The sequence below is a fragment of the Aphis gossypii genome, chromosome 3 (assembly GCF_020184175.1).
Source record: "Aphis gossypii isolate Hap1 chromosome 3, ASM2018417v2, whole genome shotgun sequence".
In the NCBI taxonomy this organism is placed as follows: Eukaryota; Metazoa; Arthropoda; class Insecta; order Hemiptera; family Aphididae; genus Aphis; species Aphis gossypii.
In genome coordinates, this window is record NC_065532.1 from 49,143,646 (window position 1) to 49,171,351 (window position 27,706).

General features: G+C 26.6%; 3 protein-coding genes and 1 pseudogene across 3 annotated transcripts in view; all 4 read right to left on the reverse strand.

Annotated features, from left to right (window-relative positions):
* Nucleotides 1–993: 993 nt before the first annotated feature.
* On the reverse strand, nucleotides 994–3,844 carry LOC126551197 (uncharacterized). Its single transcript, XM_050204020.1, has 4 exons — nucleotides 3,725–3,844; nucleotides 3,460–3,618; nucleotides 2,149–2,316; nucleotides 994–1,488 (listed from the first exon to the last, which is right to left on the reverse strand). Exons 1-4 carry the CDS (start codon nucleotides 3,806–3,808, stop codon nucleotides 1,309–1,311), a joined length of 591 nt encoding a protein of 196 aa, XP_050059977.1. The 5' UTR covers nucleotides 3,809–3,844; the 3' UTR covers nucleotides 994–1,308.
* Nucleotides 3,845–6,087: 2,243 nt separating this feature from the next.
* LOC114130653 (uncharacterized) overlaps nucleotides 6,088–27,706 on the reverse strand; it is a 32,614-nt gene continuing 10,995 nt past the window's right edge. The window contains exons 3-9 of the mRNA XM_050204236.1: nucleotides 18,196–18,354; nucleotides 17,473–17,640; nucleotides 13,909–15,370; nucleotides 12,438–12,782; nucleotides 12,068–12,287; nucleotides 7,462–7,570; nucleotides 6,088–6,247 (exon numbers count right to left, since the gene is read on the reverse strand). Of these exons, the coding sequence (XP_050060193.1) occupies nucleotides 15,194–15,370; nucleotides 17,473–17,640; nucleotides 18,196–18,354 (504 nt within the window). The 3' untranslated portion in view covers nucleotides 6,088–6,247; nucleotides 7,462–7,570; nucleotides 12,068–12,287; nucleotides 12,438–12,782; nucleotides 13,909–15,193. The remainder of the gene's footprint in view (nucleotides 6,248–7,461; nucleotides 7,571–12,067; nucleotides 12,288–12,437; nucleotides 12,783–13,908; nucleotides 15,371–17,472; nucleotides 17,641–18,195; nucleotides 18,355–27,706) is intronic.
* LOC126551100 (KRAB-A domain-containing protein 2-like) lies at nucleotides 6,198–9,759 on the reverse strand (annotated as a pseudogene).
* LOC114130649 (uncharacterized) lies at nucleotides 21,872–24,213 on the reverse strand. The gene is made up of 3 exons (XM_027995660.2): nucleotides 24,017–24,213; nucleotides 22,877–23,044; nucleotides 21,872–22,230 (listed from the first exon to the last, which is right to left on the reverse strand). Exons 1-3 carry the CDS (start codon nucleotides 24,161–24,163, stop codon nucleotides 22,057–22,059), a joined length of 489 nt encoding a protein of 162 aa, XP_027851461.2. The 5' UTR covers nucleotides 24,164–24,213; the 3' UTR covers nucleotides 21,872–22,056.

Here is a 27,706-nt window from a genome sequence, read left to right on the forward strand (position 1 = left end):
ATGTTGCATCCTTATATTATCATACTGTGCGTATTGTAATTTGAATTACACTATAATATAATATTTCAAATATTAAATAGTTTTTTTTTTTTTTTTTTAACTATATAACAACACCGCAAATGCATTAGTGTTATTATTTAACCCTGAAAATATTCAATAATAATATAAATAACACGTCAGTCACACCTGTAAATGATATAAGTATTTAATTTTTTTTACAGTTAAATTCATAATGAAATATTGAGTGTCTTTATTTGTTTTTGTAAATGTATATAATACTAAAATTATTTGATTTAATTGTTAAAAAGTGTTTTGTATACACAATTTTTGTTTCTATGGTTTTCATTTTATTATATATTTGTCATATATTTTTTTGTTTTTATATTAATTACTCATTAACAATTTTGTAATAGGTTTTCAAATCATAAAGGTTATAATTTTATAAATATTAAAAATGTTCTAAATTTTAATTTCAACCAGTAAACTAATAAGAAAATTCACAGGATAATTTTGATAATGTTGTACCTACCTTAGCTATCTTCAATATATTTAAATATCAATTATTACAGATCTGTGAAGTCGGTAGTGGCTCAATGAGAAAATGTTATTTCCAAATTTTGTTAGTCGTATGTAAATTTAAGTAATTACAAATTTAAAATTTGTAAATTCATCCAATTTAATTATTCACAAATTGAATTAAAACAAAAGGTGTGTGTAGCGAAATAATGCAAAATATAATATAAATTGTAATAGTTATAATTTATTTACCTTTTCTTAGAAGACAATATATATTGTATTACTCGTTAACAACGGCATCACTGATATGAAAAAGTATACAGTTGGAGTTTGTAAATGATAATAACTTTGGCTTCACTGTACCATTAATTAAGACAAGTAACAAAAAACAAAAATAAAACAAAATAATTTTTTATTTTTTAAATATTGCCAATATTCAAAATACATATTTCACACTGTTCATTTTATAATTGGGATGTTACTTATTGAATAATAAATCAATAGATTATACCATTGAGTAGTACTCAATGGATTATACACGAAAACACATTATAATATAGTAGCTAATATAGATAATTTTCAGACGATTGTAAACCGATATATATATTATTAATATAATATAATTAAAATAATAAGACATTAAGACTGAATAAATCATATATTATTGCCAATACTAATTTTTATGATATAGTTATGGTAATAGTTTTACGTATTTTCTAACAATCCAAGTATATGAATTATAATATGATGTAGGACAACAGAATAACCGTTCACCATTAGAGAAGGTAATTGTCAATTTATATTCGTTTCCCATGGCCGAACAATGCTAAACTCAGCAGCTAAACAACCAACTACTATATTATTTTTGTTTTTTAACTTACCGACAAATTTATATTTCCCATAAAAATACACTTTAGGAAAATTGTTGTCATTAATAAGTGTTGTGTCGTATCCTGATAATGTATAAATACCCTATAAATAATCAATATTAATATTAATAATACATCAATCACATCTGTAAATTATTTAATAATTATTTTTTTCACAAGTTACCACATAATGAATATCTCTGTTTCATTTTATAACAGTATATAGGAATAAAATAACTTGATTTAGTCGTTAAAAAGAGTTTTGTATAAACAATATTTGTTTTTATGGTTTTCATTTGATTATATTATGTTCGTCATGATTTTTATTAAATGGTTATACTTCAAAAAAACTATCATAGAAATTCCATACTGGAAAATATTGAAAAATATAAATCTGCATGAAGAATCTATCAAGTATCTAGAATTCTACGTGTCCGTCTTGTAATGAAACAAGTGCTTGTCTGCGCAATTTTTTTTTGTCCCTCATGTTTATTATTAAGGCATCGACATTTTTATTTATTAATATTATCAATTATCATGCATCTAATTTGGCCATGTATGAAATAATTGATATTAAATGACTCTGTTATTACGGTTAATATTTCTTTTCTTTTTAAAGGAAATGCCTACATTTAATTATTTCAGTATTATAAGATATTCAACTGCGTTTATATTAAAATCTGATACCATATGAAATCATCACATTATTTGAACTATAGATGTGCCTACAATTATATAAATAGAAGTATATATTAGATATTACCTTTGGTATTGGGCAGTTTGTAGTTGTTGAATTGATTGTCTTTAAAAATGAGTACCATACATTTCCCGAGATACTTTTCAATTTGGAACACGCATTATTAGTGACATAAACCAGAGAGTTTGGTTTCCAACCACCAGTTAAACTCCAAGAAGCGAAGTTTACATCAAACTAGGTAGGTACACAAAATATTAAAACAGATTCAATATTATATTACTTAATAAAACTTTAAAACTCCTTGATGTGTAGCTGAAAATAGTTCGACATAAAACATAATTGGAAATGTCAACTAAATAATTATCATAGTGTGAAATTTAATAGATAATTTTTAAAAGTACACTGATGTTCAAAAATATAATTATACAATAAAATTAATAAAAATATTATTAACGTATACTCGGGTAACCCAATTTATTATTTGGATTAAATAATAATTATAGAGATTTTATGATTATTGTTTATTACTATATTCATAATCGAATACATAAAAATTAAGCCTATCTACACTTTCAAAAATCTAGCCAATAAGACTACAACTACTTGAAATCAATTAAATTAAATATAATATAATTGACCACACATCGGTAATAAAATCATGATTTTAATAATTGGAAAAATATATAAACATGATTTTATTCTTAATAAATTTGTGAAAGTATACGGAAATTATATTTTTTATTTTTTTTATTTTAAACTTAAAACGTCTATAAAAAAAATTGTGATGTGGTGTTTTAGATTATTTTACACTTTTTTTACGTCTTCTTGTGAAGAACCCTGATGCTCATTTTAAGATTCAGTTACTAAAAATAAAATTTTGTTGAATTCCATAAAGTACAATATTTCTAAAAAAATCATCCAAATAAATTAATAGTATATAACATTATTTGCATTTAATTGTTACTTACACTATACATTTTTATTATTATCGAATTACAATACATTATCATTAAGTAATATTGTTATTTCAAAAATACAACTATCAATAAAAATGTTGATTTTATTCATACTCTAACATTCAATTTTTAATTTATTAGTATACCTAAGTATTTCTAAAATGCTATAAAAATAATATACGTTATGGTTTAATATTACAGATCTCAATATAACGAAATATTAAGTTTGAACATTTGTTAAAAAAGAAAAAATGTGAAATTGTATTAAAAATACAATTTTATTGGACAAGACCGATTTAAACTTTTAAACATTAGAAATCAAATATTATGATGAATTAAATAAACATTAATACCGCGTTGGAAAAATCTATTCATTTATTGAGTCAAATTTTAAATTTAATTTTATATTATATACTCTTACAATTAGCGAATCGTCAAAAGGTAATTCAGATGTCAAATTTCCTCTGACTTCGGTTATATTAGATGACTTTTTACTCAAATATACATTAAACTTCATCGGTAGATCTTTTGGTTCCTCTACACATTGATAAATTGCTCTTATTATCACTTTATATTCTCCCTATAACAATACAACGTAAGGAACACTTGAAAGTTGGAACTTATTAAACAAATTATCAATAACAAAAAATATATTTTTTTAATAATGTAAAAATTTATTGTTTTACCAATGGTAAATTAGGCATAAATTTTATTTGCGCTTTTGAGATGACTATGAAGCCCGCAATCACATATAAATTAATTAAAATCATTTTTATTATTTACGACCTACTTACATAAAACTAACAATCAAAGTGAGGTTTAGTAATTTAGAATAAAATCAATATAATATTGTGCATTGTGTATAATATACCTAACTATAATCATTATTACACTTATAACGTGAATCTAATTTGGTATATATTTACCTAAAAATATTTATTGTACTAGTAAAGTAAAATACTACAATAGAATTTTTTATTGTCATGATCGTAATATAATTTTTTCACACTATTGAAAACATAAAAAAAATGTAAAATAGGTAATACAAAATAATTTAAAATACAATACAATACATACACATCAATCTGATACTCTCTAATCATTTTCTATTATTTCACTTTATTTAATGATTTTATCATAGATATTGTTATTTTAACTGAAGGTATATCAAATTGTAATATAATTTCAATTGTTCCGATTGATAAGCTGGTTTAGTAGGTATGTCTTTATAGATTCAGATTGAATATCAACTGTACAGTAGAGTAGTATTACCATCTTCTTTAAAATTATTATGGATTTTATCCATGAGTAATAAGTGTACATCTGTAACAATATGTTATTTATTATCATTAAACTGAAAATTTAAAAAATATTGTTTTATCAGCACGTTTTAATGTGCATTCACTGTTCGAATTTAATATAAATTCTGTAATAATATTATATATATGTTTCTTAACGCTGAACATTTTTTACTTAAAGAAAATTGTTGTCAATAAGACATTTTATAATTATGTTAGTACGCTAATAATTTTTAAATAACATTTTATTTAGCCGTTGATCATGTATATATTGAAGCGCCGCCTTCGAAATATTTTATTTTATATATTATACATATATACTTTTATATTACATAATTTCCCTGACATCGACATCGGCGTCGAAATTCTCTGTCGTCGACGGTTTTATTTTCCCTTTTTAGTTAGCCCGCAGTGACGAAGTTATAATATAATAGGTACACCGGTGTGACACACCACTCTGTTTAACTACATTGTATGTGTTTACGACCCGTCTCCTCCTCTGCACAATATAATCCAAATATTTTATTTGAAGAGAGTGTGGCGCGGCCCGGCTGCCCGGTATGATATATCAGCTGCAGATGGCGACGGGTAATTCAACCCCGTCGGCGGAGTGGCATTTTTGTTATTTGCTATACAATATTGTTATTGATGGGAAAGAGAAAATGCGACGTAAACCCTTACGCTGTCAACATAATATAACCACCCATCGATAAGACCGTACTATTGAATTCTTCTTCGTAGCAAATTATTATTATATTTTATTTTACTCCACCGCTACCGCCGGCTACGTTTGCTTTGCATTACTCCAGTATAAAATAACGCGTATTTCTTCTACGACGCATTAAATAGGTATATATATACCGTATAATACTATTAAAGTGGTGTTCTTAGAAACCATCTTCGACCCTTGTCACATACAGATTCTTGATCGTTAGGTATACTTGTATAAGCCCACTAGTCATTACGCATTTCCACCGGTGATCGATCGTCGTTTTCGTATAAAAAAAGTTTCACGTTCGAAAATAAAATAACTTTATGTGTTTATAGACAGTCAAACATGCAGTAGTCCAAATCTTGGTCGACGCAAATTCCAACGACACCTTAGAATAAAACCCTGCTACAAATTGAATCCGGGACGATATTGTGATGAAATTTTTGTTGAGATGCACATTCGTCTATCGGTGACGTCACAGTACCCAATACCGACACTTAAAACGTTCACCCAGTGATCCAGTGGAGGACACAATTCCTTCATCCGTCTCGAAACAGCTTGCAGATCCGGGTTTGTGGTGAGTGGCCTTTTCCGTGCAAATTATTCATAGGGGACTGTATCTTGTTAAGTTTAAATAGAATGTATCAACGGCATGGCTATGGCAATCAATATAAACAAACTTGACATCACGGTCGTCATCATGTTATTTGTTTGATGCGGAGATGAAATAACGCGGACCATAAGTATAATAGTTAGAAAAAGTCGAAATACTATTACAAATTAACACATTCGCCAATACGAGCACGCACCGTGTATGAGTGAAAAGTGTGTAGGTACGGCAAAAAAAAAATTACTGATCAAAATCGCGGAGTAAAAAACGTTAAAAATCAAAAGTGAAAAACAAATTGTGAATAATTTAAGTTAAGAATAATTAAGTTAGTATAAGTTATATAATATAATATGTTTATACAATTAGAATAATAATAAAAACACTTAATCTAAGCTAAGTTAATACAAGTTTAGTCATAATTTTCTGTGCATTAATACATCATAATATAATATATTAAAAAAAAAAAATTAAGTCAGTATACGTTAATCTATCTATTCATAGAAGATGACAATATGAAAGGCTGGTATGTAATAATAACGCTATATGTGATCGAACTGCCAATCTGGTCCGACTAAGTCAGTCGGTAGAACTGAAAAATAAGTTTTACAATCAAGTTATTAACGTAATAAAAGTATAAAAATATAATAAATAATCAAGTCATTAAATTAATATTAAGTACCACATATTTATTATTTATTGGGCGGGGAACACGTTTACAGTATACATTTTAAAATGTCAATTTTGATAGATTTGTAATCAAAAATTATTTTTGAAGTGAAACTTCTTTAGCGGCGTTCAACATTTGACGAGAATGGAGAGTGAATTGGGAAAAATGTAATGTTTTGAGATTTGGTTACAAGAGAGTGAAAAAAGATTAAAAAATTTTTATTTATAAATGGTTGATATAACAATCTGATTTATGTGTTCCATGTATCACTTTAAGGCTTAAGCTAATTATTATTATTATTATTAAATAACGCGTCTTCGTATACGTACACTTACAAAGTTTATGTACGGTAACTATGGTTTTTTTTATAAATATTGAAATTTATTAAAATAACAATAAATAAAAATAAATAAATAAAATAAATAATAATAATTAATGATAAATAACAATTTTCGCTGAGATATTAAGAGACGGAAATTTCCATTCATTTGAAGGTGAGATCGTTATAAAAGTATCTCTTTGCAACCATCTACATCTCACCAAATCAAAATATAGAAGACATCATATATTTCATTCACCGCCATCCACTGGTTTATAGCCACACAAGTGCAAATGAACTTGGAAGAGGCAAAGACAAAATCCCTATGATTGTCTGGGGAGATCTAGAAAATATCGAATCACGTATATATTATATTTCATATTTTAATTACCACCAACCATTCGTATCAAAATTACACACACATTAGTTTGTAATAAGTTTCATTTCTACCACTTGTACAATGCTACACATGTTTGTATTTTTTTTCATATAATTTTGTTTTTTAAAATATATTAATATGTGGGTAAATGAGCACAGCCCGGTAGAGCACGAAAGACTAAGAATCTCGGCGTCGAGGGATCGATCCCCGCGTTGGACACCACTTTGTAATAAAACAAAAAAAAAAAAAAAGAAATGAAATAAAACAAAAATATAAATTAATAAAATAAATAAAATAAAATAATAAATGGTGAATTAATAAGAATGTTAGAGTACGTTTAATAAATTAAATGTGAGGCAAACACAAGTTCATTGGACTAATGGATTCGTTTGGTATAAAATAGTTAAAATAAAATAGCATATTTATATAGGAACTTACGTCACACAGTCTCGCGTCTGTATCCGTATTGAGGAATTAGTATAGTGTTCGACAACAGTGTGGTGTTTGAAACGTTCGTTAGCAATAAGAAAAAGAACGTAATTTTGGTCTGAAAAATAAAAAATACACACGCCTTTTTTAAATGATCTTATACCGTCAACACATCATAACTAATATGGTGCATAAAATCTGGTAGGTCTTGAAACTGGATATAATATTATAAAGTTTATAATATATACTCGTATATAATATAAGTGTGTGCATATATATATATATAATATATATACAAGGCCGTAACTGGAGGGGTTTGGGGGTTCAAAGTTCAACCCCCCCCCCCCCCCCCCCCCGAAATTTTTTTGTGTTGTGTTATGTGGTAGTAAAATAACAATTTCAATCTTAAAACACATTTTTTTTTTGCTTACCCCCCCCCCCTCCCGAAATTAATTTCCAGTTACGGCCTTGTATATATATATGTTACCGTAAATGCCCGATCACTAGGTAAACCTAGGTTTTACTAGTTAATGTTAGGTTTTACTGTTTGTACTCAGTAAATGCTGAAATTCTTAGTTTTATTCGGGCTTTTAATAAACACGTTGTGTACATCCTAGGATATACAAACTGACTCAGTAAAAGCTGATCAATACACGACACATAACATTAAAGCTGCGTAAAAATTATAATTATATATTATTAAAACAAATTACTGACAGTTATTTAAATTCTTTATACAAAATAAAAATCATTTAAAAACAGAATTATTATTTATTCTTCATAAAAATTAGTAAAACTGGCGGGTAATTAGAAATAATTATTTAAAAATTTTATTTATTTGCACATGTTGTGCTATTATGGCACCTGCTATTACATAATACATTTGACTGGCGGCATTTGCATTTTTTAGTTGTACATTTTTTCTGGCAATCACACCTCAAAAATCCTTGCCCACCTGATAGTGAAAGTTGAGCAACAGCTTGGCGTATGCTTGTTGTTGTATTTGGAACATCGGATATTGAAATAAATTTTTCTTCGCATAATGTAAATTGATTTCTAGTGAATAATTGATTCAATGTACCAGCTTTAGATCCTAATCGATAAAATTCTTCGTCAATAATTTCAACAACTATAGCCAATAATGTGCGAGAATCAATTTTACATCGGTCGAAATCTGGAATTTTCACTCGCACTGTTTGACCAATTAATGCAGCAGGAAATTTTTTATTAGATATTGTTTTCATTTTTTTCGCTTGTTTTTCCAGAGATTGAAGTGACTCTACTCGTTGTCGTTTAATTTGAGTAGAACGTTCAAGTATATTTTTTCATTAACTTTTTCATTTTTATCTTTCTTCGATAAAATTGTTTTTTCATCGTTGTCTATATTTGTTTCTATATCTACCCCTGTATTTTTGTTGATCTCAATATCGATTTTTTTTCCTCGGTTATGATCAATGTCTATGTCCTTATTGATTTTTTCAGTATTATTCTTCTCTTCATTCTCATTGAAAATTGTAATTTTAGAGTCTTCAAGGACAGATATAAGGTCATCTTCATTAATGAATTCTGTTATCACATTTTTCGGTATGCTCGAAGTAGCAAGTCCCATTTTCATTGTACATCCAAACATTGCCTCATAGGGATGATCGTTTTATACCTAATTCAAAAAATAGTAATCATTTATAGCTATTTTTTATTATATTATACTTTATTTCAAAACTTATATTAAAATTGTAGGATTATTTTAATACAAATAATAATGCTTCAATGTTATATTATACATGGGTGTACCACAAAAATCTGTGTTTGTTCTGTTGTATATTTTTTCTTGTTTTTATAATAATTACTCAATACTTTTTAACATAAAACTGTATGATATAATTAAATTGATAAAAATACCTTTTAAATATACAACAGAACAAAAGTTAATAATAATTATAACTAACCTGAATGAAATGCTGAATTTTTCATTGCTTGAACAAATCGTAAAGATTCAGACCATTTTGCATTGTGATTAGTTTCCATCCAAGTTGCTATCATACTTTCGATGTCTTGATTAGCTCGTTCAACCGATCCTTGAGATTGGCTGTGACGAGCTTTGCCATGAACTATTTTAACTTGAAGCCACATTTCACATACACTGGTAACAATTTTATTTACAAATTCTCGCCCATTATCAGAGTGTAGTATACTAGGAGCTCCAAAGAGAGTGAATATATCTAGAAGTTGATATGCAATTTCTTCTGCGCGTTTACACCGTAGAGGCCGTATAATCACAAATTTTGTCAGGTGATCTTGATAAACCATAATGTATTTAAAACCATTATCTGGGTTTGATTGCATATCAATAAAATCAATTTGACATCAAGAATTCATTTCATTGTGCAATATCGGTTTAACAACGAGTCCTTTTTTTGGCATACTATGCTTTTTCTGGCATGTTTCACACATTTTCAAGTACACATTTATAGCTTCCACATTAATATTTTTGAATTTTTTTTTTAGCATATGATTTATCCGATTCCTACCACCATGTCCTGTTTCAATATGAGCTGCGTGTATAATATCAAAAAGTTCGTCATTACATACGTAGTATCGAATATCTTCAGATCCACTTTCCACTGGAACAATAAGTTTGTCTTCATTCCCAATATAAAGAACATCGAAACGTTTTAATCTCCGATAGTGAATTGATTTTTTGACAGCGATTGTTTTTGCTTTCTTCACTTCTTGTAAATACGTATTGTACATTTCACGTGTTAAATAAAAAGTATTACTAGTATCTTTTTTTTTAATTATTGGATTTAAAACGTCATAAAACCTTTCTTTATTAGCCATATTTAAATCAAATTAACAATGAAAATTAATATAACTACGCTCACAACACAAATTACACCGTTATATACAAATGGATCTGTCTATCACGGAAAATCCAAACAGACGCAGAACATGTACCTAATAAAACCATATCTAACCTTTAAGCGATAAAGTATCCGTTAGTGATTTATATCAGCTATTACTAAGCTATATCATGATATAAGTTATATAATATTAATCTTAAACCCGATAAAATGCAAGTCCTAAGGTAAATTATTAATATCTACACATATAATGTTGTAACAACACATTGCAATCGTAAATTTATCTTCGCCAAATAACTGTTATTAACCGTTGCGAGCAAAAATTTTTGAGGTGTGACATACATTTTTAAATAATTATTTCTAACTACCCGCCAGTTTTACTAATTTTTATGAAGAATAAATAATAATTCTGTTTTTAAATGATTTTTATTTTGTATAAAGAATTTAAATAACTATCAGTAATTTGTTTTAATAATATATAATTATAATTTTTACGCAGCTTTAATGTTATGTGTCGTGTATTGATCAGCTTTTACTAAGTCAATTTGTATATCCTAGGATGTACACAACGTGTTTATTAAAAGCCCGAATAAAATTAAGAATTTCAGCATTTACTGAGTACAAACAGTAAAACCTAACATTAACTAGTAAAATCTAGGTTTACCTAGTGATCGGGCATTTACGGTAACATATATACATTTATGATTTATCCCGTAAAAGATGAACCCACACATACCAACATGCCACAAACATAGTTTCATTTTAAACCCTTTTGAATTTTTCTGTCCACTAGTACGGTTTTATAACATTTTATGATGCATCGTAATTCTTTTCTTAGACTGTAATGATGGGACAATATTATACTTATTAAGGACAAGTTATATTCACATTTCGAAAATTATTGCACGTACAGACGTACCGCACTGAAAACGTTTTGCGTATATATATATAATATGAAATTGAATTATTCAATAGATTAAACTATATAATTTTTTTTTTTTTTAATTATTTCTATGTACCTACGTCACTGCATACAATTATAAATCATAATATTAAGCAATAAAAGCAAAAATGTAATTTTACAGACATAAAAAAATATATAAAGTATGTTAGGTATACACTTATACACATATGTGCGATTTCCAATTACTGCTATATATAATCACATAGGTAAATAATTTAATAATAAATATAATGAATATCGTTCTAAACATATTATCCTGTTTAAATATTAAAAATTCCCCAATTTTTTTTTCTGCGTTTGTTACCTACAGATGCATACGCACGCATACATCACACACACACACACAGACACACAATAGACATAAGCCTTGAATGGATGCCAGAATCCGTGGGACTCTTCCCTACCAGTGGCGTACACAGCTTTTTTGAATGGGAGGGGATATTCATTTTGATCTACGAGTGAAATCTTGAATTTTAAACCTAATTTTTTTTTCATATAAACAATAAATCATTGCAAAAAAATCCAAAGGGGGGATATGACACCCTGATCCCCCCTGTGAGCACGCCACTGTTCCCTACACTTATAAGTGTTGGTTAATATAGCCACGGCCACCTATCAGATAACTGATAAGTACAAAATCATTTAAATTTGTGCTATTAACTTCCTCCTGATCGTCGGAGGGATTTCAAGGTCGTGATTCGAGAATATGAACAAGTATACCGTGGAAATAAAATATTGATAAGTAAATTATAAAAATTAATATAGATAATATGATGCTCATGCACCTTACCTTATTCGCAGTTGTGTTCGATGAATGCAGTTGTCTTAACACTCGATTCCAAATATGGACTTTGATTTTTAACATTTTTAACTTGTGATTCTCGAACGGTAATTTTTTTGTCTGTACACACTTTTCTTTCACGCATGGTGCATGATCGTTGCTAACGTGTAATTTATAATTGTACTTTGGACTCTTCATAACTATTATACTATGGTGCGCATTACTTCACCTGCGTGTCAAACCAACAATACGATGACGACCGTGATGTCAAGTTTGTTTATGCTGTTTACCGTAGTCATACCATTGTTACATTCTATTTCAACTTAAAATGCACAAGATATGATTTCCTATGAGTAATTTACAAGCGAAGGTCACTAACCACAGTCCCGAATCTGCACGATTATTTAAAATGGATACAGGAATCGTGTCCTCCGTTGGATCACCGGGCAAAAGTTTTTAAGTAATGGTATTGGGTACTGTGCCGTTTCCGATAGATGAATGTGCATCTAAGCAAAAATTTCATCACGATATCATCCAGGATTCAATTTTGTAGATTGGCAATATTTAAAGTGGCGGTGGAAGTTGCGACTAACAGGATTTGGACCACTATACATTCGAATGCGTATCAAAACATCTGTTCATAGATGATGATAATATTAAAAGTTGGTATGTAACGCTTTATGATCGAACTGCCAATCCGGTCCGACTAGCTCAATCGGTAGAACTGAAAAATAATTTTTACAATCAAATCATTAATATAATAAAAATGTAATAAGTAATTAAGTCATTAAAATAATTTTAAGTACCACCTATTCATATTCATTATTTATTAGTACCCGTTTGCAATAAAAATGTTAAAATGTCAATTTTTGTAGATTTGTAATCAGAATATATTTTTTTCATATAATTTTGTTTTATTAATATTTCTTTTTTACGGGTAATTTCTTTCTTTTTTTCTTTAATGAATTAATTTTTAAATCATTATCGATTTGAATTCCCATTAGTAGTTGAATAATTTTGTGAATGTGAGGATGGGAGGTATAAAATTGACTTTTGGAATGCATGTGAAATTTTCAGCTCCGTTCGTTGTTTTTGGGCTATATTGTCTGGTTCACTAGCACATAAGTTTGCCCCAAAATTAGCATCAAAATCAATATAAGTTTTTAATATATAATCTGAAAAATCCATACTTATGTCGCAAGGAGCTATTAAAACCATTACAGTAAATGCGCCCGGGACATCATTTAGGTCTAAATATAAGGTAAACCGAAAACGTATTTCAACTATCTTAGGTTAAAAATAAAGGCGTTACTTTAAGAGTACACGGACACCCTGTACACCTAAAATTGTACCTAAAAGCTGGATTTTATTGTTCAAAATTTAGTGTGCAAATGAACCTCAGCCCACTAGAGCATGCACCTCTTAATTATATTGAGGTCGTGACTTCGAGCTCCACGTTGAGCACCACTTTGTAAAAACACGAAAATAAAAAAAAAGTAAACGAAAATATAAATTAATAAAATAAATTAAATAAGAAATGGTAAATTAATAAGAATGTTAGAGTACGTTTAATAAACTTAATGGGATGCAAACACAAGGGACATAAGCCTTGAATGAATGCCGGAATCTGTGCGACACTTCCCTACACTTATAAGTGCTGGATAATAGTATAGCCACCTATTAGATATGAGTATAAAATTATTTAAATTTGCACTATTACCTTCCTACTGATCGTCGGAGGGCTCTCAAGGTCGTGATTCGAGAATATGAACAAGTACCCCGTGGTAATAAAATATTGATAAGTAAATTATAAAAATCAATATAGATAATATGAGGCTCATGCACCTTACCTTATTCTCAGTTGTGTTTGATTTATGCAGTTTTCTTAACACTAAATCCAAATCCAAATAAATATAACACTGATATATTTTCATTAAAATGAAAAGGCCTAGTTGTCGCTCGCAGGATCCGGTGTGAACGTGTGGTAACCGACCACACGTCCACACCAACTGTTGCTCTTACACTGACGAGAGGAGACAACGTGCAGGTCAAGCCGGTCAGAATGGCAGGTGGCTTCATCAAAGACCTCTGCATTCCCAATGATATAGCGTTAATCTTAGTGACAGAGACTCTCATTGGCCCATCCCTTGTGTCTGGCGGCATATGAATTAGTCACACGTTTTGCGCCACTTTGTCACAAACACGTATTAGTTTCTACGTGATCTTACAATGTAAGTCTTTCCTTTCACCAGTTTTGGTCGCATTCAAAATATACACCCCACAATATGTGAGACAAAATGCCTTGCAACTACAGTATTGTAACAATAGTCTATGGTGCGCGGATTTAAATGAAAAAAAAACAAGTAATATTGCTATACGAATTTAATTTCGTTAAACAATAATGACTGTCTATCAAAATAATTTAAAATAGAATATAAATCGAAATAATTATTATTTATTTACCTTTTTTATGTTATAAAATATACCTATCGTTTTTCTCAATAACAACTGCATCAGTGGATCATCTTCTATTTTATTTTTAATACATACTTAGACTATCGTGTATGAAGGATGGCATTAAAATAGAATACATTTATGGTTAGTTACAATTAAATATACCTATTACTGATACTGATACAAAAAAGTATAGGTATACAGTTGGAGTTTGTATTTGACAAAATTATTATGCACGAAAATCCATTATAGTAGGTAGCTAAAATATATCATTTTTAGACATCGATTTTAAACCGAACATATGTGATTTAAATAATAAAACATTAATATTTTGAATAAGTTATAAATTATTAATAATTTTAAGTTCTAATAATAATGATATAGTTATGCAAATTTTTCTAAATAGTTTCTAATATACCAAGTATAATTATACAACTTTACTAAAAATAAGCATGAAACTATGACTTTATACGCTGTGTGATGATAAGTGTTGAGACTTATTCTAATTTACAGTAAATGTGTGTTTGTCCCTTATATTTATATAGGTAGTATATTTTTAGTTGTCATTTCTGATATTGATCACTATTGATTAAATGAAACGTTAAGGAGTCACGAATTACTAACCAATTTATGTGTAATACAATAAAATAACCATTCGTATTAGGGAAGGTAAGTGTCAATTCATAAAGTCAATTCCCATGGCCGTACAATGCTTAACTCAGCAGCTATACAACCAACAACTTTATTATTTTGGTTTTTTATTTTTTCAACGTATTTATATTTTCCATAAAAATACACTTTAGGAAAATTGTTGTCATTAAAAAGTGTTGTGTCGTATCCTGATGATATATAAATACCCTGCAAATATTCAATAATAATATTAGTTATAAGTCAGTCATATATTTAAATTATTTAATTATGTATATTTTAAATTTTACAGTTAAACACATGTTGAATCTCTCTGTATCTTCAGGTATATAAAATTATAGGAAGAAAATCAGTTAATTTTTTAGTTAAAAAAAGTTTTATGTACATAATATTTATTTCTATAGTTTTTATTTTATTATATGTCTATCCTGGTTTATATTAAATGGTTATACACTAATACTTCTACAAATATATTATTAAATTTCCTAACAGAAAATAATAAATTGAGAAATGTGAATCAGCATAGAATTGATAAATCCTCGTTCAAAATCTATAAAGTGTTAACATTAAAACTCATCATTATGGTTAGAGATATTTTCAATTTGTAAATATGTGTTTGAAAACTGTTGTCATTAAAAAGTGTTGTGTCGTATCCCCAGACTATATAAATACCTACCCTGTAAATATTCAATAATAATATTAATGACACGTCAGTCACACCTGTAAATGATATAGATATTTAATTTTTTTTACAGTTAAATTCATAATTGAATGTTGAGTATCTTTGTTTGTTTTTATAAATGTATATAATACTAAAATGATTTGATTTAATTGTTAAAAAGCATTTAATATACACAATTTTTGTTTCTATGGTTTTCATTTTATTATATATTTGTCATGATTCCTATTAAAAGGTTTTTTTTTTTTTTTTTTTTATTATTAGCTTTTAGTATGTAACTATAATAGCTCAACAATTATTAAGTAAAACAAGTAATAACTATGACAAAGATATAGTAAAAACAATATAGGTAGTTAAAAAAGAAAAAAGTAACAATTATGATATCTGATTAAATAATAATAGGGATAGATACTACCTTAAATTACAAAGCCAGCTTCCAATAAAAAATGTATTATTTTTTTTATAACTGTATCGACTTGGGTGTTGAGAATAGAAGGAAGAGTGGGAGGAATGTTGAAGAACTTAATATAATTGATCAAGGATGTACGTTTAGAATACAATGAAGGACAGTCAAATAGTAAATGGGAGATGTCGCAAATGCTTTCGGTTAAGTGTAGTGTACAGAGGGGAGAGTCATTTAGGCCAAGTTTGTATGCATGATCTGGAAGAAGTGAATGGCCCACGCGAAGTCGGTTAAAACGAACAATGATAGACCTTGGAAGGTCTAAGTTGTAGAACCAAGTTTTTTTATTAGTGATACTGGGGACAATTGATTTATACCTAGAAGCAAAATGAGCAGGCAGGTTATTCCAGTGATTGGACCAGAGGCTGATAATATGACAACGCAATAAAGGGGAAAAATCGGTCCAAGGCAATTGCGCAAAGGGAAGGAAGGATAGTATAGGATGCAACTTTGGCGAGCCCGTCAGCCGTTTCGTTCCCATGTATGCCGATGTGGCTAGGGATCCATAAAAATTGAATATGATGATTGGACTGCTCGAGAGTGTATATATATGATTTAATTAGAAAAACAAGAGGGGATAATTTAGAATTAAATGGATTAGATGTAAGAGATTGTAAGCAGGACATGGAATCCGAAGCAATTAAATATCTATTGGGGGCTAAATCAGAAATGAAAAGAAGAGCTTCGAGAATAGCGTAACATTCAGCAGTGAAGGAAGAGGACGAAGGAGGAAGATTAAAAGGTTATACTTCTTCAAAACTATCATTGAAATTAAATACAGAAAAATATTGAAAAATATAAATCTGCATGAAGAATCTATCAAGCATCTAGCATTCTACGTGTCCATCTTAAACTGAAACGGGTGCTTGTCTATGCAACTTTTTCTTATACCTGGTGTTTATTATTAAGGCATCGACATTGTTTTATTAATATTATCATGGATCTAATTTTGCCATGTATGAAATAATTGATATTAATTGACTCTTGTATTACGGTTAATATTTCTTTTCTTTTTATCGGAAAAGCCTACATTTAATTATTTCAGTATTATAAGGTATTCAACTGCTTTTATATTAAAATTTTATTCCATATGAAATCATCACATTATTTAAACTATAGATATACCTACAATTATATAATATATAAATAGAAGTATATATTAGATATTACCTTTGGTATTGGGCAGTTAGTAGTTGGTGAATTGACAGCTTTTATAAGTGAATACCATGAATTTCCCAGAATACTTTTCAATTTAGAACAGGCATTCTTAGTGACATAAACTAGAGAGTTTGGTTTCCAACCACCAGTTAAACTCCAAGAAGCGACATTTACATCAAACTAAATACACAAAATATTAAAACAGATTCAATATTATATTACTAAATAAAAGTTTAAATTTCTTTAATGTTAAGCTGAAAATAGTCAATTAAATAAAATATAATATGGTTATTATAAGTTATTATTATTATTATCAGTTAATACTTGTTATTCCAAAAACACGACTTTTAATAAAAATGTTGAAAGTTTTATCATATATTTAACATACCCAATATTCAATTTTTAAATTATTAGTGTAAGTATTTCAAAATTGTCTTAATGTAGAAAATAAAAATAATATACTTTATGATTTCATTTTATATACTACATGTTCAGATACGTGTAAAAAAAAATAAAAATTGTGTGATTGTATTAAAAATGTATTTATAATCTTAATTGACAAGGGTTTAAATTTTTAAAATTTAACAATTAAAATTAAAATATTTTATGAACATTATGGACATTATTTCCATAAATTTTGGAAAAATGTATTTAGATTGATATCATAATTATCATAGATAATAGATTGATATCTATTCATTGAGCCAAATTTTTTATTATATTAAATACACTTACTATTAGAGAATCGTCAAATGGTATTTCAAAAGTAAAATTCCCTCTGATTTCGGTTGTATTAGATGACTTTTTACTCGAATATATATTAAACTTCAACGGTAGATTTTTTTTTTCCTTTGAACATTGATACACTGCTGTTATTATCATTTTATATTCTCCCTATAACAATACAACGTATGTAATACTTAAGACTTATTAAACAAATTTTCAATAACAAAAAATATATATTTTTTTAATAAAAAAGACTTTATTTATTTACCAAAGGTAAGTTAGGGAAAAAATTTGCTTGCGCTTTTGAGATGGCTAAGAAACCCACAACCACATATAATTTAAATAAAATCATTTTGATATTTTACAACTTGCTTACATAAAACTAACAACCAAATTGAAATTAGTAATTCAGAATAAAATTAATAAATTGTGTATTATGTAAATAATTATTGCTATTAAACTTTTAATAAGAATCTGATTTGATACTTATTTACATTAAATCTTTCATTGTGGGTACTACTAACGTATAAAAAATACAATATGACATTGTATTATTATAAATTTTTTTTTTAAACTATTGAAAACGTAAAAAAACATTTATAAGGTAATAAAAAATAGTTTAGAATACAATACAACTTAAACATCAATCTGATACACTCTAATCATTTTCTATTATTTCACTTTATTTAATGATTTTATCATAGATATTATTATTTTAATTGAATGTATGTCAAATTTTATTACAATTTCACAGATATTAATAAGTTGGTTACAGTGACGGCAAAAAAATGGTTCATTCATAAAATAAAAAATAATTTTAGAACTATTCACCTTCAAAATTGTTGGATACAATTCTTAATATTAAAGATGTACTTAAAATTTACATAGTGTGTATTAACACGGCATCGATCACACATCCGCCCAAAAACAGCCATATGAGACCCGTTTCTATCATACAATCCTTGTCAGATTGAATATCAACTGTACAGTAGAGTAGTATTACCTATCTTCTTTAAAATTATTATGGATTTTATCCATGCGTAATAAGTGTACATCTGTAACAATATGTTATTTGTTATCATTAAACTGAAAATTTAAAAAATATTGCACAGTATTTTTTTTTCAATTAGTACTTATTAGTTAAAATTTAAGAACATTTAATAGAATGAGGTGCTAAAATAGCACAATACCTTTTGCATTGTAAATTTTATAATCAGTTTAATTGAATTTAATTTCTATAATGACGTGTTGCTTTTGAAAAGATTTGATTTCAACACAATTAGTTATGTAGATTTTACTTATTTAAAAAATTAAATTCACATTTATACTATCCATAAATTAACACGTCGAGTGACAAGACAATAACTGTGATAGGTTTGTTAAATTGAAATTAAACGATTTATCATTGATTATAAAAATGGTTTTAAATAGTTGCCTTCATGAGAAATGCTTTACCACATTGTTAACCTAAGTTATTAAATTGTTCATATGTATTTAATTATTACGCATGCTAATTAATATTAGATATTTATACTTGATTATAATATTGTTTTTAAATTTTGTATCAATACTAACTTACCATAATAAGGTGTGAATAGGTTCATGGTAATGTAAAAATGATAATAAAATCTTAAAAATAATTTACTATCTTGAACGTTTTATTAAGAGTGGTAATATTCAGATTATATATGTAAGTAATTTTGTATCCTCATAACACTATTCATTTGAAATTAAAACAAAATAATTTTTATAGTCGTAGTTATTCCTCGCTTGTATACATAATTCTATCTAGATATGATATTTCCAGAATTTTTTTTTAAGAAATGTATAATTTGATATGTTACATCATGATATTATCATACTGTGAGTATTGTAATTTGTACAGCTATGGTTAAAAGCTATACCTACATACGTGTGTATATTGTAAATATATACTATATTATGATATTTAGAAATTTAACGATGTTCAATACCAGATAACAATTATTATATATTGAAAAGATAAGCTATACATATTGTCATATAGATTATAGAATAATAGACGATAAACTTTAAAATTGTATGATGTAATTTGGAAATGTAGGACAAGCCAGATTAAAAATGCTCGCCGGCCGCCAGTTGCCCATTCCTGCACTATAATATAATATTTCAAATACTAAATAGTATTTTTTTTAACTACATAACAACACTGCACATGCATTAATGTTGAATCATTTAAATTTTATATTGTTTTATCGGCACGTTTTAATGTGTATTCACTGTTCGATTTTAATATAGATTTTATAATAATATTATATATGTTTTTTAACATTAAAATCATTTACTCAAAGAAAATTACCTATCAATAAGACACATTATAATTGTGTTAGTGCGTTAATAATTTTCGATTAATTTTTAAATAACATTTCATCTGGCCGTTGGTCATAATATATTGGGACGCCGCCGTCGAAATATTTTATTTTATAGTATATTACAGGGGCGGCTAAACAGTCGATCATGTGAGAATTTTTTTTTAGGGCCACGCGCCCTATATTTTTCATAATAGTTTAAAAAAATTTTCTAAGGAAGTCGATCCTCAAAAGTGAAGTATATATTTAGTAGATCGTGTCCTAAAAAAGTTTGGCGACCCCTGGTTATTATATACTTTTATACTACATTACTACATCATTTCCCCGACATCGTGGCGTCGAAATTCTCTTTCGTTGTCGGTTTTATCGGTTAGCCCGTAGTACGTAGGTATAATAAGTACACCGGTATGACGCACCACTCCGCTTTATTACATTGTATGTGTTTATGACCCTTCTGCACAATATAATCCAATATAAAATATTTTATTTGAAGAGGGTGCAGCGCGCGCGGCCCGACTACCGGGTATGATATATCAGCTGCAGATGGCGACGGGTAATTCGACCCCGTCGGCGGCGTGGCATTCTTGTTATTTGTTAACAATATATTGTTATTGGTGGGAAAGAGAAAGCGTGACGTGAACCCCTACGCTGTCAACATAATATAACCACCCAACGAAAAGACAGTACTGTTGAATTCTTCTCCGTAGCAAATTATTATTATATTTTATCATCGTCACAGATTTTAGATCGTTTGGTATTCGTATAAAAGAAGTTTCACGTTCGAAAATAAAATTAAAAAAAAAGAAAAGAGACGTAATTACATTTTTAAATATAAAATAACAACGTGAATTTCGAGGAAAAAACATTCTGACTGTAAAACATTAATAAACTAACGATTATATTAACTCAATAGTTTATAATAATATAATATTATTAAGTTTATAATAATTAATAATAATATGTTACAATTCAATATATTGCTGATACGAAAAAGTATACTGTTGGAGTTTGTAATTGATAATAACTTTGGCTTCACTGTACCATTAATTAAGACAAGTAACAAAAAACAAAAATAAAACAAAACAATTTTTTATTTTTTAAATATTGCCAATATTTAAAATACATATTTCACACTGTTCATTTTATAATTGGGATGTTACTTATTGAATAATAAATCAATAGATTACACCATTGAGTAGTACTCAATGGATTATACACGAAAACACATTATAATATAGTAGCTAATATAGATCATTTTCAGAAAACGATTGTAAACCGATATATATATATATATATATATATTATTAATATAATAATATAGCACAATATAATAAAATTAAAATAATAAAATATTAAGACTTTGAATAAATCATTAATCATACATTATTGACAGTCCTAATTATTATGATATACTTATGGTAATAGTTCTACGTAGTTTCTAATAATCCAATTATAATAATTATAATATGATGTAGTACAATAGAATAACCATTAGCAATTAGAGAAGGTAAGTGTAAATTTATTAAGTCGATTCCCATGGCCGTACAAAGCTTAACTCAGCAGCTTTACAACCAACTACTTTATTATTTTGGTTTTTAATCTTACCGACATATTTATATTTTCCATAAAAATACACTTTAGGAAAATTATTGTCATTTAAAAGTGATGTGTCGTATCCTGATAATGTATAAATACCCTATAAATAATCAATATTAATATTAATAATACACCAATCACATCTGTAAATTATTTAATAATTATTTTTTTCACAAGTTAACACATAATGAATATCTCTGTTTCATTTTATAACAGTATATAGGAATAAAATAACTTGATTTAGTCGTTAAAAAGAGTTTTGTATACACAATATTTGTTTCTATGGTTTTCATTTTATTATATATTTGTCATGATTTATATTTAATGATTTTACTTCTAGAAAACTATCATTGAAATTCCACACTGGAAAACATTGAAAAATGTAAATATCTGCATAAAGAATCTATCAATTAGTATTTAGAATTCTACGTGTCCATCTTGTAAAGAAACAAATTCTTGTCTATGCAATTTTTTCTCGTCCCTGGTGTTTATTAAGGCATCGAAATTTTTTTTTTATTAATATTATCATGCATCCTATTGTTCCATGTATGAAATAATTTATATTAAATGATTCTTATATTCCGGTTAATATTTCTTTTCTTTTTATCGGAAATGGCTACATTTAATTATTTCAGTATTATAAGGTATTCAACTGCGTTTATATTAAAATCTGATACCATATGAAATCATCACATTATTTGAACTATAAATGTGCATACAATTATATAAATAACATTTTATATTACCTTTGATAGTGGGCAGTTTGTAATTGTTGAATTGGTAGCCTTTAAAAACGAATACCATGAATTTCCCAGTATACTTTTCAATTTAGAACAGGCATTCTTAGTGACATACACCAGAGAGTTTGGTTTCCAACCACCAGTTAAACTCCAAGAAGCGAAATTTACATCAAACTAAGTACACAAAATATTAAATAGATTCAATATTTTAATCCTAATGGATTAAAAACACTATATGAATTATTGTTATTGTTTACTACTTTTTTTATAATAAAGTACATAATAATTAAGGCTATCTCTATACTGTCAAAAGTCTAACCTATAAAATTACAACTACTTGAAATCAATTGAATTAAATATAATATCATTAACTACACATTTACGAGTATAATAATATCATAGTTTTAATATTTTAGTTTTTTATTTTTGGAAGGAAATGGTAAAATATTAAAATTAAACTCTAAAGTCCTAACATCTATAAAACAAAGAGTGACAAGGTATTTTAGATACTTTTATATATTTTTTTTTACGTCTACTTGTGAAGAACTCTGATGGAAATTTTAAGATTTAGCTATTCAAAATAAAATGTGGATGAATTCCATGAAGTACCGTATTTATAAAAAAATCCTCCATTCAAATAACATGATATTTAACTTCATTATTAGTTTAAAGTTACAGTAGTTACACTACACATTTTTTTACTAACAAATTATAATTCATTATCATTTTTAATATTTTTTATTTCATAAACACAACTTTTAATAAAAATTTAGAAAATAAAATCATATATTTTTATATATAGGTACCCAATATTCAATTTTTAAATTAGTAGTGTAAGTATTTCAAAATTGTTTTAATGTAGAAAATAAAAATAATATAGGTACGTTATGGTTTCATTTTACAGACTACAAGTTTAAGTATGTAGTTCAAATATGTGTAAAAAAAAAAAAGAAAAATTGTGCAATTATATAAAAAATGTATTTATAATTTTATAATTTTAATGGACAAGGATTTAAATTTTTAAAATTTCACATTTAAAAATTAAAATGTTTTATGATAATGATGAATATTGTCTCCATAAATTTTAGAAAATGAAGTCATTCATTGAGTCGAATTTAAATGTTATATTATTTTAAATACACTTACTATTAGAGAATCGTCAAAAGGTATTTCAAATGTAAAATTCCCTCTAATTTCGGTTGTATTAGATGACTTTTTACTCAAATATAAATTAGCCTTCAATGGTAAATCTTTTGGTTCCTCTGAACATTGATAAATTGCTGTTGTTATCATTCTATATTCTCCCTATTACAATATACAATACATGTAACCCTTGAAAATTATTAAACAAATCTTCAAAAATAAAAATATATTTTTTTTAATAATGTAGGAATTATTATATTACCAATGGTAAATTAGGCATAAATTTTATTTGCGCTTTTGAGATGGTTGAGAAACTCACAATCACATATAATTTAAATAAAATCATTTTGATATTTTACGACTTGTTTACATAAAACTAACAACCAAAGTGAGGTTAATAATCTATAATGAAATCAATTTATTGTGTATTGAATATATAACTATTGCTATTACACTTTTAACGTGGATCTAATTTAGAATACATTTAGTTTAAAACTTGCATTGTACAATACTTTATAATGTTTTTTTATAACGTATAAAAAATACAATATGACTTTGTATTATCATTGCCGTAATATAACTTTTTTTCACACTACTGAAAACACAAAAAAAAACATTTATAATAGCCAATAGGTAACACAAATAATTTAGAACACAATACAACTTATATATCAATCTGATAATCTCTAATCATCCTCCATTATTTTAATTTATTTAATGATTTTATCATAGATATTATTATTTTAACTGAAGGTGTATCAAATTTTAATTTAATTTTGATTGTTTCAATTGATAAGTAGGTATGTCTTTATAGATTTAGATATTAAATATCAACTGCATAGTAGAGTGGCATTACCCATCAGCCATTAGCATTGCAATTATTATCGGCTTTATCCACGCGTAATACGTGTACATTACGTGATGACATTACATAATGTCATTATACTAAAAATTAAAAAATGTTGCACAGTATTTCTTTTTTAATGTGTACAAGTTAAAAATTATGAAGATTTAAAATAGTGAGATGTTTAAATAGCTCAATATCCATTGCATTCAAGTTATAATAATTTATTTAATTGCATTTAACTTGTATTATGATGTCTTGCTTTCAACACAATTAGTTTATTTTATTTATTAAAAAAATTCAATTTACTTTTATATTATCCATAAATTAACACTTAGGATTTAGAGTTAATAACTGTGATAGGATTTTTAAATTTCAATTAAATGATTTACCATTGATTACAAGAATGTTTTTAAATAAATGCCATGTTCAAAATAACTGTTCATTTGAAATTAAAACAAAATAATGTTATAGTCGTAGTTGTACATTGTTTGAATGTATCATTTTATCCAAATATGAAAATACTGCGTTCATATATTTCTTTGTTTTAATATTAATTATTATTAAATATATTATTAATTTTGCAATAGGTTTTCAAATAAGGTTATAAATATTAAAAATGTTCTAAATTCTAATTTCAACAGTAAAATAATAAGAAAAGTCATAGGATTATTTTGATAATATTGTACCTTAGCTATCTTTAATATATTTAAATATCAATTATCACAGATCTATGAAGTCGGTAGTGGCTCAATGTGAAAATGTTATTTCCAAATTTTGTTAGTTATTTGTAAATTTAAGTAAATACAAATTGAAAATTCGTAAATTCATCCAATTTAATTATACACAAATTTCATTAAAACAAAAGGTATGTTTGTGTAGCGAAATAATGCAAAATAAAATATAGATTTTAATAGTTATTATTTATTTACCTTTTCTTATAAGACAATATATTATATTGTAATACTCGTTAACAACTACATCATCCCATTATCCTCTATCTAAATGTTAATACATACTCAGTCGATCTAGTATGAAGGATGGCATTAAAATAAAACACATTTATGGTTAGTTACAATTCAATATATTACTGATATGAAAAAGTATACTGTTGGAGTTTGTAGATTATAATAACTTTTACTTCACTGTATCATTAATTCAGACAATTAATAAAAATTTTATTTTAAAAATATTATCAATATTCAAAATACATATATCACACTGTTCATTTTATGATTAAGATGTTCCTTGTTGAATACCTTGTCTTGTACCTAATGAAACAGTTGTATGTCTATGGAACTTGCGCTTGTCTCTGCCGTATATTATTAAGACATCGTCTTTTTTAGTTACGGTAAATATTTATTTTCGTTTATCAGATTGCCTATATGTAATTATATCAGTATTATATAGTATTCAAATGAACATATACAAAAATGTTATATAATATGAAATGATCACATCATTTAAACTGTAACTGTGCATGCAATTATATAAATACAAGAATATATTAGATATATATTAGATATTACCTTTAATAGGGGGCAGTTTGTAGTTGGTGAATTAAAAGCCTTTGTAAGCGAATACCATGCATTTTCTAAGATACTTTTAAATTTATAACAGGCATTATTAGTGATATAAATTAGATAATTTGGTATTCAACCTCCAGTTAAACTCCAAGAAGCGAAGTTTACAACAAATTAAATACACAAAATATTGAAACAGATTCCATATTATATTACTAAATAAAAGTTTAAAATTCTAAAATTCTTAATCTGAAAATAGTCAATTAAATTAAATATCATATCATGATTATTATTAAATGATTGAAAAAATATATAAACATGATTTTATTCTTAATAAATTCATAAAAGTATATGAATATTATAATTTATTTTTTTATTTTTTGAAGAAAATAGCTAAATATTAAAATTAAACACCAAACGTCTATAAAAAAAATGTTGAAGTGGTATTTGAGATAATTTTAGATTTTTTTTACGTATATTTGTGAAGAACCCTGGTGGACATTTTAAGATTTAGTTATTTAAAATAAAATGTTGATATATTCTATAAAGTATCATAATTAAAAAAAAAAAATCCATTCAAATAACACATTATTGCATTTAATCCTTAGTTTATAGTTAAACTACACTATTTGTACCTAATTACCAAATTATAATTCATCATCGTTTTTAATACTTATTGACTATTGTTTCAAAAACACAACTTTTAATAAAAATGTTGAATGAAAAATTATATATTTTTAAACATGCCTAACATTTGATTTTTAAATTAATTGTGTAAGTATTTCAAAATTGTCATAATGTAGAAAATAACAATAATTTACGTTATGATTTAATTTTGTAAACCACAATAGAACAATAGTAGGCCACTATAACTGATGTATTAAATTTGAATCCAATGAGAGGTTTCATTGTATATGAAAAACGATTCTGAACTAAGATGATTTGTCAGCCTAGGATATAATTTCTAGTGGTTGTGGTTCGTGAAAAAGGTGGTTTATGTTTTAATGACCTGAATACACCAAAATTGAAGTTCTTTTATAATTATTGTAAGCCAAACTTATGGAAAATTTTTTATCAAATTTTCAACTCTTACCTACTTATACACAATTTTTTTTATAAATTACACCTACAAAATAACTTGCAAATGCCTATTCATGATTTTGAAAAAATTCTTGTTAATATTTTCAAGTATTTTGACTCGGCCAAAAATTGTTTATTGATATTTATATCAAAAAAATAAAAAAAAACGAATATTTCAAATGACTAAAAATGGCATTAAAAATAAGCAAAATATTTTGAAAATTAAATCTTATATCTTAGACTTAT

What these genes read in the sequence shown, in the direction of transcription:
- LOC126551197 (XM_050204020.1), bottom strand. Translation starts at nt 3,808, where the DNA reads ATGATTTTAATTAATTTATATGTGATTGCGGGCTTCATAGTCATCTCA. An exon ending in TTATGCCTAATTTACCATTG is followed by an intron (nt 3,619 to 3,724) that starts GTAAAACAATAA and finishes GTATTGTTATAG; the next exon opens with GGAGAATATAAAGTGATAAT. An exon ending in CTTTTGACGATTCGCTAATT is followed by an intron (nt 2,317 to 3,459) that starts GTAAGAGTATAT and finishes GTACCTACCTAG; the next exon opens with TTTGATGTAAACTTCGCTTC.
- LOC114130649 (XM_027995660.2), bottom strand. Translation starts at nt 24,163, where the DNA reads ATGATAACAACAGCAATTTATCAATGTTCAGAGGAACCAAAAGATTTA. An exon ending in CTTTTGACGATTCTCTAATA is followed by an intron (nt 23,045 to 24,016) that starts GTAAGTGTATTT and finishes TTGTGTACTTAG; the next exon opens with TTTGATGTAAATTTCGCTTC. An exon ending in CAAACTGCCCACTATCAAAG is followed by an intron (nt 22,231 to 22,876) that starts GTAATATAAAAT and finishes GATTATTTATAG; the next exon opens with GGTATTTATACATTATCAGG.